A 12,404-nucleotide genomic window follows, 5' to 3' on the forward strand; every position below is an offset into this window, starting at 1 on the left:
TTTTTACATGAAACAACGTGGATAAAGCCGACGAAGAGTCGCAGCGTCGGATAGCGCATATTATTCTATTTTTATGGCATTTTTATTTGTTATTAGTTTTAATGCGTTGGCATCACGAGTGTCAAAGTAGAGATAGTGTATATGTTGTTAGGATCAGCCAGAGCCGGAAGTGACGTTCGAGCCAATCCTAGCCCGCTGCGACAAAGTAACAGCCAAAGTTCATTAACAAAATAACAGGGGGCAAGGAAAGCGAGCCATGTAGGCTCTGTTCACAAACAGGGACACTCCCACACATAATGTGGGAATGCACCTCGCTCCCGTTTTCTCATCCCCCCGTCAGCAGCGAAACTGACTGGACAGCCTGGCTCAGTTCCGGGGCCGTCGACCGACAGCTTGAACTGGTGGACTGGGCGGAGAAGGCCAAGCAGGCCCAGGGCCTTACTTGAGCCCGATCCATCAGCCACTTCCCCCTATCCCCTTCCCCTTTTCGATGAAGTTTACAACCGCGACAAATTATATAGACCTTTTTTTTTCTCTTGGTTGAATGACAGTCTGCTGAACCGTATTGAACTTTCCTCGCTTCAATTTGTGCAAAAAATTATAGATTTTAAATTCCTGGGGTATTACAAGGTATTCTAAATTCATTGCTAAAGGTTGATATTAAAAAAAATCTTCAGGGCCAGATTATATTCCGAACTGTTTTCTAAAGCGTTATGCTGAATGGTGCGCAAAATACCTGTACATTCTATTTGCTAGATCAATCAACGAAGGGCCATTACCGGAAGACTGGAAAATTGCTATAATAAAACCTTTACATAAATTGGGGGATAAATCTCGCATCAAAAATTTCAGACCGATTTCATTAACATCAACATCTTGTAAGCTCTTAGAATATATAACTCATAAACATATAACTGGTTTTCTAGACGAACATAACGTTTTCACAAACATGCAGCATGGTTTTAGAAGTGGCCTTTCGACGACTACTCAACTAGTTGAAATCATTCATGACTTTACTAGCACTGTAAACAAAGGGAAACAAACAGACGCGATATTCATGGATTTCAGTAAGGCGTTTGATAGGGTGTCTCATGTTAAATTGCTTCATAAGCTAGGAGCTGTGCTTAAAAATGATAAAATATTAGCATAGATTAAAGCCTATTTTACAAACCGCCATCAGTTTGTTACTGTAAATAAAACAACCTCTGATATAGCTGCTGTCAATTCTGGCGTCCCACAGGGATCCGTTCTTGGCCCCCTTTTCTTTTTGTTATGTATAAATGATATTGTCACTAACCACTCTGTTAAAATCAGGCTTTAGGCTGATGACTGCGTTCTGTACGATGAAATAACAACCGAAGAAGATCAGCTAAGGTTAAACAGGGACTTTAATAAGGTAGTTGAGTGGTGTAAACAACGGCTAATGTGCATTAATTTCGAAAAGACAGTATATATGCGGATAACTCTAAAAAAGAAGCCACTGCTCTATTGCTATGGCACAGAAAACGCTTTTTTGTCAGAGGTAGCGCAAAGAAGTACGTTGGCTTCTACATAACAAAGGATCTTTCCTGGTCAAAACACCTTGACACAGTAATAGCAAACTGTCGCCACAAGTTGTTTTTTCTAAGACGCGTATTAAAATCATCCACACCAACAGTACGTCTGTTGGCATACAAAATACTCGTCCGCCCCGTTTTAGAATATGCTATAGTTATATGGGACCCGTTCACTAAGAGCGATATTGGAAAGCTAGCAAGCCTACAGAAAAAAGCAGTTCGATCCATCTACAATACATATGGGCGTAGTTCTATTACTAAGCTTTTATCTCGGAGCGGCTTGCCTTCTATAAGTGATAGAAATCGTATATGTCGTCTAAAATTCTTTTTCCAACTAATAAATGGTGACTACAATATAGAAACGTCTCACATTATCACCTATACAACAGGTTACGCTACCAGACAGCGACACTCACTAGCTGTTACTCCATTTACAACACGTGTCAACTGCTTCAAATATTCAGTTTTTCCTAGAACTATAGTAGATTGGAATAATCTGGCCATTAAAACTGTAACACAGGACTCATTATCACTCTTCGAGACATATCTTTAATACAAAAAGAATTTTTTTGCACTTGCTGAGATTGTTAGTTATAGCACTGTTTGACTGTATGATTGGGAAAGATCGCTGAAGTAACTTTGAAGCGTTTGTTCTTGCGCCTGTTTTTTGCGCCTGTGTGAAGCACTTGTGTGAAGAATTTTTTTACTGCAGTTCCCCATATTTGTATTTATTCTGTATTGTAAACTTACTTGTGTAACACGCTGCTAAGATCTTGTTTAATATCGCAGTATATATAAATAAATAAAATAAAATATATTCCTGCTAGCGTTTTTCCTGCATATGTTTTCTTTTTTTACCCACAATGCGCATGTGCCACATCCCTAAGAAGACCGGCCTCTAATATTACTGTTGCCATACCGATATTTCTCCTTCTCACGCTGCGCTTCCACGTTTTCGGGCCAAATTTGTAATCAAGAACGCTTTATCATCGACACCTTTCTGCCGCTGCTGCGATTGCTGAGAAACGATAGCCCAATAACTTCCTTATCGCTAATGCTTTCAAGGCGAAAGCCTTAAGTGGCTCGTTCTGATACCCGCAAAAAAGCGGCGTCTAGCCCAACGAGGAAAAAAGCATCATCATCAGGAATGGTTCATACCCCCGTAAGCAAAAAAAGATGCAACGTCTGAATATGAACGAATGAAGAAAGAAAGAAAGAAAGAAAGAAAGAAAGAAAGAAAGAAAGAAAGAAAGAAAGAAAGAAACAACCGTTAGGTAGGTAATTAGTACTCGCATGTGTCGTTGAGGAGGTCGACCTATAGCGCCATACCTTTACTTCACACCGCGGTTCGTTATGCCATGCACGCAGTCTGACCCCTCCCATCCTACAACTTCATGCCCTACAACGCGTGCAGCGGGCTTTAGTTTTCACGTGTAACGGTAGTGTAACATGCGTCCGAACTTTCTTTCTTTTCGCTATGCGCGCGGGTACAGTGGTTTTCTTGTTGTTGTTGTTGTTCGCCTGTTCTTTTTTTCTACATTTTTTTGCGCTGCTGTTTTGGGCCTGGGGTGCTATAACGTAAAACTATTCCAAACTTTTCTATTCCAATTCTGCTATAAGCCCTCCACGATTGGTCAAAACCTTTTTTCGACCATCCCCACTTCACCTGTCTGTCACGCGACGTCACGAAAACCACGATACCTCCCCATCTGATATGATGTGTACACACTGATTATGCATGATTTGACAGAAAAAAGTTATTTCTGATTCGACCCCTTTTCGCCATTAGCCCTCGGCTATTGGTAAAATGTTTTCGGGCTGCACCCACTTCACCTGCCTGTCACGCGACGTCACAAAACTGCAAGAACTCACCGCGTCAAAGTGACGTGTACGCGATAACGATTCATTAATATGCCGAACAAAACTGACTTTTCTTCGGAATAGCCGCATGCTTCCCCGTTCCGAAAGGAATAGAAGATGGCTGCCGCCGATCGCTCAGACGCTGGCTACTCGCACCTGCCGGAGAGCATGGGTGTATTTGCGTATAATAAAACTTCTTGCGTGGCCGTGTAACGTTTTCGAGCACTTTCGGCACGTTTACCCCCTCATTCTGCCAAGTCTTCTTTGCTGAGGGTCCGTTTTAGCGTCATTCTTGAGCTTCCGTTGCATGCCGCCGCGATTTTCGACCAGCCACCGCAAGCTAAGTAAGGGAAAGCCGACCAATCGTAGACGCCGGCACCACCCTCTTCATCCGGTTATCGACTTTCAGTGCAGTGGCTCGGCCCCATCGAATCCCTCTCCACTTGAGCGTTCTCCTCGCCTCTTTCCAGCCAATTAGATACGTCAAGCCGCTCAGTGTAGGCAATGTTATTCGTTTTTCAAGCAAACAAAAGTGACCTCCTATGAACGAGGAGAGTGTTTGATAGGTCTGTTCAGACAACCCTGCGGGTGACCGCCCGGTGCTTGCGTTGGTGGTTACGCAAAGTTGACGTCAGGAGATTGGAATAGAAACATATTGGAATAGTTTTACGTTATAGGGCCCCTTGTCTGAAAATTCAGCATTTGAGTGTCAGTAATAAAACTCGTGTTCAGTGCTTCCGTATATTCTTATGCATTAAATATGTCCTATGATTCAATAAATTATATATCATAGGCTGTCAGTTTCCGTTTCTCTACTCGGAAAGCTGTTGATCTTTGAGGACGCGCGACATCTACATACTAAAGAGCTTAAGAAGTCTAATTTTTTTAGGGAATGTGTGGTGCAGACATGTCATCACAGTCGTCGTTGGAGAGACATGCTGTCTTTAAAGTAAAGCTAGAGATGGTTTGCCTGTTCGACTTCCTGGCATGCTACTTCCGGTGTTGGGTGAAGAACATTATATTCACGTGGTGAATATACAAACACAAAGGACACATACATCCACAAGGTATTGCACATACACTTAAAGTGTTTATCAAGTCTCATTAAGGCCGGCAGTCTTAAAGGAAATATTTCGAGCGCTTTCGTACCGCGGAACCTAACCGGCAATATCACCATGAACCTGTCTATATGTGCGCACTACTTGATTATTTTTTATATTTTTTTCGTTTCGTTCCTCAATACCCCTCCAATACTTCAGAGTTGCCATTGGCAGAATATATCCGCCTTAATTTTCTTGATTTTCGTTTTACTCATTCATACTCCTTGCCAATAAAATATTTTAAAAAGTATGGTAGCGACAAAGTTTGTGGCTCAGCCATTTCGTAACGTAAGCACACCATCTACAGCGTAGTTCTTGGCAGAAAGTAAACGTAATAAAAAGTGGACCGCTAAAAACAGCAAGACAAAAGCGAAACAAGTATAAGAAAGGGCTGTGACTACTAGCCCACGCAACTACCGCTAGAACACGCCTTTGCAATCGCTATTCACAAGGCCCATTGTGAACACAATTTGCCTGCTAGTGCGATTCTCCATGGTCGTTGCGATGAAAATTTTACCTAGAATTACCGTGTGTTGGCTACTTTTCCTTCAAATCATTGTTACTGCGAGAGACAGAAGACGAGGAAGAAGAAGACCGGAACGGGGCGCTGCCATAGTCGCTTTTCTGAGGTCCCGATAAAGATATCAAAGATTTCTTTTTCCCCCTGGGCACAGACTTACGGTTTTCCCGTGGGTGTGGTCACGATGTCACGACCTCCTCGAATGCCGTTTTACGGGCCGCCACCACCGTCTACGGGGTTCTACAGGGGAGGCCCTCAGTTCCCAACTCCAAGACGACGGCCTGCGATGCTGAGCAGTGCCCCACACGTTCTCGCCACTCCCGACAGGCGGAACGTTTCTCAAGGCGGAGGTAGGATTTCCTAGCTTATTCTTTTAGTGCAGATAGGATGATTTGAAGGTGGTGTGAATTAGAAAGGAAGCGCGTGCTACTGATATAATAGTCGAGATTAAAATGAAGCCGTGGTATTGGGCAGGTCACGCAACGCATGTGGGATATATTTAGAGGTATAGTAGCAGAATTGGTGACAAAGGAACCGGAATGTGTTCGAGGAGAGCAGAGAATTATCTAGTGTCCGGGATTTACGAATTTTTCTAGCGTTAGCACGGGGTCGGCTCACACGAAAGGGGTAATAGGAGATCGCAGGAAGAGGCCTTTGTGCTGCCGTGCGAGGCAATATGGGCCGATGAAGATAACGAAGTCGATATGCGATTTACCATTATCACCAAGTTGTGCCAACCAATAAATCAGTTGTGAATGGGGGGGGGTCACTGGTAACCGCGCTGAATACAATAGCCAGCTCTCTTTCAAGTATACTACTATAAGGAAGCGTTTATGTGCCGTCTGCACCGAGTGAGAGACCAAAACATTAGCCAGTTAATTTTTTTCTTTAGCGTAGCACGGGGGGGTGTCGAAGCTAAAAGCTGAAGTTTATTTGATCACAAAGCGGAGGGACCGTTTATTGGTGCGAACTTGGTGCTGACCGCGCAGAGGGTGTTAATTTTGTATCCACTTTGTGGTCATGAATGCAATAAACGCAGGTCCCTCTATCTTCCTGCCCAACCTGCCACCTTTCCTACCTTTGGGTTCGAGGCCATTCCCCACGGGCGCCATCATTCGCGTTCCTGGTATGCCGGCCATGGTAGCTGGGGAACCTATTCCGCTGGCACCAGGCGAACCCCTGCCTCCCTATATGCCACCGCCGATGAACCTGGCCACCGCGACTCAACAAGCGGTAGCTGAGCGGCAGCAACATCCGGCGCCTCTCATCATACTGCCCACTTCGGGTGGCTCCGGTGGCTCTTCAGCGCCCACAATTGTACCCATACCGATACCGATGCCCATGCCGATGCCGATACCGTCGCCGGCGTCCGCTGGCAGCTCATCTCAGGTGGGCAGTTTTTGTTGTACTTCAAAGAGCTTCGTTGGCAGTGGAAACCATGAAAGGCTAAAATTTCCCCTCTTTACTGCAATAATGCGGTGTTGTAGCGCAACCAAATGGGACGCAAGGAAAACAGGCAAACTACACGCACAAGCGGGATTGTAAAACTGCATAGGCGTAGAATGAACTACGAAACAGCGTCGGATGACGGTAGGCGCTTAAACGTCTTTCTTGCCTGCGCATTGGTCCGCTTTGTTCAAGCCTGGTCGTGCGGTAATAGGTGTAAGTGTAAGCGCCCGTAACACTGCAAAGTGGGCGAAATATTTCTTAGCAATATAGTGGAAGGTGGCTTGGTATTACGGGGTGGTGCTTACACTTTTTTCTTTTTCTTCTGCGAACCGCTTTTCTTTTATTAAGCTTCCGTCGCAATCTCCACGCCAGGTTTTACTTTAACTTCTTCTGGCTGACTGCCCCGCATTTGGCCACGTACTGTTTTTAACCTCCTAAGTACAGACGTACACGACGCTTGAGTGAGGAAAAGGTGGATACAGGTATGCTTTAATATGTTTAATAACAAGGTTGCAGCTGAGAAATATGACTGCAAATAGTGTGGAGAATCAATTTCAATAAAAGCGATAATGATATAATATCTACCGGCATCGGCGTCGTGAAATAAATGAATAAATAGATACCATTACATTTGCAGGCAACAAGCCATTGAAAAATTGCGAAATAGCCATGACGATGTGAGCGCGTCATAAGCCAACAAGCGAAAATAGTTTATGACGAGCTAAGGTCGTCAAGATTCCTTAAAACAGCACTGGCACGATATTTCGAACTCTTCACTTTATTGCGTTCAATGAAGGTTCCCGACCTTTAAATGCTAGAAAAGATACTCGAACATCGCAGAAATCCCCAAATAAGTAATTATAATAGCTTTTCCTCAGCAAATTTCGGTTTTGTTTCCTAGGAGGTGACAGTGTCGGGACCCCACGACACAGTATGTGATCACGTGGCAGCAGGATATCACGATGCCTTGGCACCAGCGCCGGCTCGTGCGGTCGCCGCCTTCGCTGCTACTTGTGAGATCCGATGTAGCAGCTTAGCAGACTAGCGAGCGAGCTCGAGTGAGTGTCAAAAAGTTGCAATGTCCTGCTTTCACTTGACCACTTTCTGCGTCAGGAAGTCTCTACGTGGTTACTTCCTTGGATAGGAAATCGAATCTGTCTGTGTAAGAGCGATTAAGCTATTTGTTTCACTCTGATGTTCTTTTCGTCGGGTTTCGTGGTGCCGGACCTTAATTTAGCACAAAATATAAAGATCCGAAGATATCCTTGCAATACTCCTCTAAAGAGACACCAAACAGAAAAATGGTTTCACCCGCAAAAATAAATTACCCTTCTACAATACCAAAAAAACGGCACGATTTCAGCGAAATGAGGCTTCGTGAGCCAGAAAAGGGGCGAAGATGGGAAGACAGGTGGCGACGCCACCTTGAAGTTCCCGCAACAATTTTCATGACGTCATGAATTCCAACGGCGTCTGCTAGGGCCTACATAATTGTTCATTAGTAAAACGTAGCTGCATTGTGTCATAAAGGAGCCAAAAATTCAAAACGGCAACTATCAAAAACGACCGACTTGAGTCTCGACGCGGCCTAAGTACGAAAAAAAAATACTTTGAAATCAATGACGTCACAATGACGTCCCGGCGCGAGGTCCTAGCGCAGAAGTTCACCAATGAATGAAATCTCGACCTTGATTTTCTCTTCGAATAACTACCTTCGTATTGCGAAATTAGCAAAATTAGAGCTTTCGTAGTTATCAGCCTATAGTGATTTAGTGATTCACTTTAGTATTTCCTTTGGCGTGCATTAAAGACGTTAACGCCAGTGTTTTTCACGGCGAGATTGTCTTCTCCAGGGTCCGATCGTCATCGCTCCCCAGGGACCCACGTACCCACAGCCCCCTCCTACACTTCCCCCTCCGCCTCAACCTATGCCTCCCCCACAACAGCAGCAGTCGGCGAGTGTCCCTGAAGTTATGGCAATCATGGCGATGATGCGCCAGTTCAGCACCATGGACGGCGCCTACGACGATGACGACGACTCGAGTGAAGAAGACAGGGAGTCGGCCAAGGAACGGAAGAAGGACAAGAAAAAGGAGAAGAAGGAAAAGAAGAAGAGGAAGAAAGAACGCGCCAAGGAGCGGGCTCGACGCGAGAAAGCTCGCGAGATGCAGAGGCAGGAGCAGCTGAAGAAACAGGTATATCCGCGTACGAGGCTTTCTATACGTCACGGTGGCACGCATCGAAATTCGATCGTTTTCGAAATTGCCTAGGAAATTGTTGCGTAATATATTCTGCCGGGGTTGTTGGAGAAGTATGGGAGAGGCCTTTGCCCTGCAGTGGGCGTAACCAGGCTGATGATGATGATGATGATATTCTGCCAGGATTTGGAGTAACACGCTCGCAGAACTCTGTGAAACTTATTTAGTCGCACTCGTGCCATCAGGTTTCGAGAAAATTGGCGCGGATTCGATGTGGGCATTCGTGTTGGCACAGATGACGAAAGACATTCGTGAAAAGAGCATCGAATACCGCTCTGTGTCGTAAAAATCCGCGATGCAGGGTTAACATGTCAACCTACCACACGATGCTACATGTTCTTTGTGTTTAGGCAAACAACACAGGCTTTTACAATAATACCAGAAGACGGATACCTTGTCAATGCGCATGGAGATGCTGTTTTTAGCATCAAACCATGGTGCGACAACATGGTGCCGAGCCGTGGCTCCAAACAGTGGTTTGCTTCAAGAAAACATGGTTTCTTAAGCTCGTAGCATATGAGTCGGTAATAAGAAGCTACATGAAAGCTGATGATATACCTGAGCTTTATCTATTGTCTGAAATGAATATACGGTGCGTCTGGTAGTATAGAACCACTTTGGCATGATGGCACTTGGGCACTTTGGCCAGGATGAGAGGTGGCGAAAAAAAATTTATGTATAGTTATGTATATGCACCCACATGAGTAGAGAGCCATTTATTCAGATGGCATACGTTTAGTGCCCACCTAACGTCAACTTCCACCTCGCAGGCTGGCTGACGACACAAGCGTATTTATGTTGTAACGTGAATCCTATATTGGGAAACCAATATACGCGTGTACTCGCAGAGTATATGACTTAATCGTAGCGGAGTGTTGCGGTTGTGAACTGCGCAATTAGGAACGTTATTTCTTTTCTTCTCTGAGCGAAGCTTTCTACGCCTCAGAGCGCTTCCTTCACCAGTGGCAAAACATCGCATTAGCCTACAATTCGCTGCTGTGTCGGCGTCGCATACTGTTAGGCCATGTGAACTTGTGTTTGAATGAATTCTGGGGTTTTACGTGCCAAAAGCGGTATCTGATTACGAGGCACGCCGTAGTGGGGGACTCGGGATAAATTTTCACCACCGGGGGATCTTTAACGGGCACCCACTATACACGGGACAGGGGCGTTTTTGCATTTCGCCTCCATCGAAATGAGACCGCCGCGGTCGGGATTTGATCCCGCGACCTCGCGCTTAGCAGCGCAACACCATATCGCAGTCTACATAAACCGAAAATGTGACAAAATTTCACTCATCACGTGCTATATTGTATATTTGCATGATTGCGTTGGATTCGTAGTATAATGTCTTTTCTTGTACTTACAATTTTTCTTACTTCGATCGAAGAAATCTTGTTACAGAATGCTACGGGGTCACGCCACTTATTCCTAAATGCAATACTGGAATCTTGCGGAACGTTATGTTTGGTTTTCATTGAACTTCGTGCCGCGATTTTTGCCGACGAAATCACGCGCAGGTTCATGGTGACACGTGCTGGGTGCCTGGTTCATGTATGTGTGTGATTACCGTTTGATGTCAGCTGAACGTCACTTTAAGGTGTAGTAAATGATCGCTGACTGTTAACATCAGTCATCATTTATTTGAACGCAGGAAGAGGCGGCTAAGCAGAAGCGTCCGCAGCAGCAAATGTCCCGGCGCAAAACTATAGCGGAAGCCGGCTTCAACCAAGATTTCTCTTAGACCGGGACACATGGAAGGACAAACATCCGGCGCTCCTTTGAACTGTGGTTTGCTAATCTACCGAACTAAGTGTATAACGTGCAAATGAACCACGCATTATAAATGTAAAAAAAAAGACGGGGGGGGCGAATTCCACGTTTTAAAACCTTTGTTTTTCAAGTCAGATGTGCCAATGTTGACGACGACAATTTATTCGCCTGTTATTGCAGCCATGCGTAGTGTGTCCAGTGGACACACTACGCATTTGAAGAGAGATCCTTATTTTATTCAGGCACATAAAAAAGTTTTACTTTTATTGGCAACACGCAATATTGATTTTACTATATTATTAAAAAAAAAGCAGTAATTCGATGCAGAACCGAAGCCCCTTAAATATTTCAAGTTGAGATGGAGAGAAATACTACAAAAATTTTGTTTTCTTTATTCGATTTTAACAAGGTGCTCTCAGACTAGCGGACATGGTGGCGAATTTTTGGTCTGATATTATAATTTTTGACGGAGAACACAGCACTGTGCAACTTAACAATAGTGACTGCTTTGTCTGCCTTTCTTTCAGTCAAGCCACGCGTTTCTTTATGCAATGATGTCACTATTGCATAATGTTGGCGGTTCTTGCATGTGATTGCAGAATATTTTCGCAAACTCTAGGCCTTTGGAGAAGTCGGTGACGTATCTGCTGTTTCAGCCAATCAGCTCAGAGTCTGCGAAATTACTGAGTTCTACAGATCAATAAATTCACTTTAGATTTTACCCAAGCGTGTACGAGTATTTGAAAGTTCGAATTCTAGTCGACTAGTTCTTGCTATTTGATTAGTATCCTATTCGAAATTTAAATTAGAAATGTTCAGACATTCGTTTCTGTTTGAATTCACGGCGTAGAAGACAGCATTGAGGTATTTTTTTTATTTTTGTTTCTGCTAAAGAGCTGTGGTTGTTGCGCAGACGTATCAGCGTCGTCTTCACAAAAACCTCTTATGCTATAGACTTGTTCGTAAGAGAAAAATTTACGCCAATCCTGGTGCTGGACGTATTATTAGCGAAGTCAACTGCCCAACGGCAAAGAGCACTTGCGAACGACAGCCATTGTGAATTCGGTCCCAATTCATGAGGAAACGCACAGTGCACATATTTTGCTGAATAAATTCGAGTCCCGAATCAAGGGTGTCTCGCTGTTAAGCTGCCAATGTATGAATTCGTGGTCCCGATTTAAGAAACTGAAACAATTGCTTAGCCAGTCTTGACATGTTGACGCCCCTTTAAGATTACCTGCGGCGTTGTATCACACTTTTCTCCTTCAATTATTGTAGCACTCTGCATGCATCTATTGATGTTGTGGTCCTTAGTTTTATTACTTTCATGATGCACTATATAGCTTAAAGAAGTTGCTTCCCATTTCAAGCGCTGCAATTGGCCGGATATTAAGTTTAGAACGTCATTACATGCATGCATCAGATAAGTTAAATTGTCGCCAAAACGTAAATGTGTTCCCAACGGCAACAACCGTTGCTGTCAGCGTCCAATATTGAAGACCTGTGCCGGAACTTGCAAAATCAAATTTTCTATTGCAAACTAGGCCGAACGTTGTCTATTATGCACAAAAGGGATGAGAGGTAAACATCCATGCCTTCACTAACCTCCTCGTGAAGTACCAAGTGTTAGAGGAAATGCACTGATATTACTTGAAGTTTGGCGCATTGAAAGACGAGTGTTGCCGTTACCGGACGGTAAAAAAGAGCTTGTACGTCTGCTTTCGAAAAGTCCAACCACGCCAAAGCATTTAAAAAGCCCTGCTTTCGAATGAATGATTCGCGCTCTTATGGACGTTTTACCAAGGTATAGTACCCTACACCTATCTACGGGCATCCATTAACCCACCACAGCAGGGGCGCTATAATGTAAAGCTATTCCAAACTTTTC

General features: G+C 44.3%; 1 protein-coding gene across 1 annotated transcript; it reads left to right on the top strand.

Annotated features, from left to right (window-relative positions):
• The first annotated feature begins 5,139 nt into the window (after positions 1-5,139).
• Positions 5,140-10,580, top strand: LOC142584414 (uncharacterized). Its single transcript, XM_075694562.1, has 4 exons — positions 5,140-5,386; positions 6,076-6,425; positions 8,339-8,680; positions 10,398-10,580. Exons 1-4 carry the CDS (start codon positions 5,221-5,223, stop codon positions 10,485-10,487), a joined length of 948 nt encoding a protein of 315 aa, XP_075550677.1. The 5' UTR covers positions 5,140-5,220; the 3' UTR covers positions 10,488-10,580.
• The last annotated feature ends 1,824 nt before the right edge of the window (positions 10,581-12,404 follow it).

Source organism: Dermacentor variabilis, chromosome 6, assembly GCF_050947875.1.
Source record: "Dermacentor variabilis isolate Ectoservices chromosome 6, ASM5094787v1, whole genome shotgun sequence".
NCBI lineage: Eukaryota > Metazoa > Arthropoda > Arachnida > Ixodida > Ixodidae > Dermacentor > Dermacentor variabilis.

Bases quoted from the DNA above. Each gene is read 5' to 3' on its own strand.
- LOC142584414 (XM_075694562.1), top strand. From the start codon at position 5,221: ATGTCACGACCTCCTCGAATGCCGTTTTACGGGCCGCCACCACCGTCT. The intron at 5,387-6,075 runs GTAGGATTTCCT...CAATAAACGCAG, and splicing joins GAACGTTTCTCAAGGCGGAG to GTCCCTCTATCTTCCTGCCC. The intron at 8,681-10,397 runs GTATATCCGCGT...ATTTGAACGCAG, and splicing joins AGGAGCAGCTGAAGAAACAG to GAAGAGGCGGCTAAGCAGAA.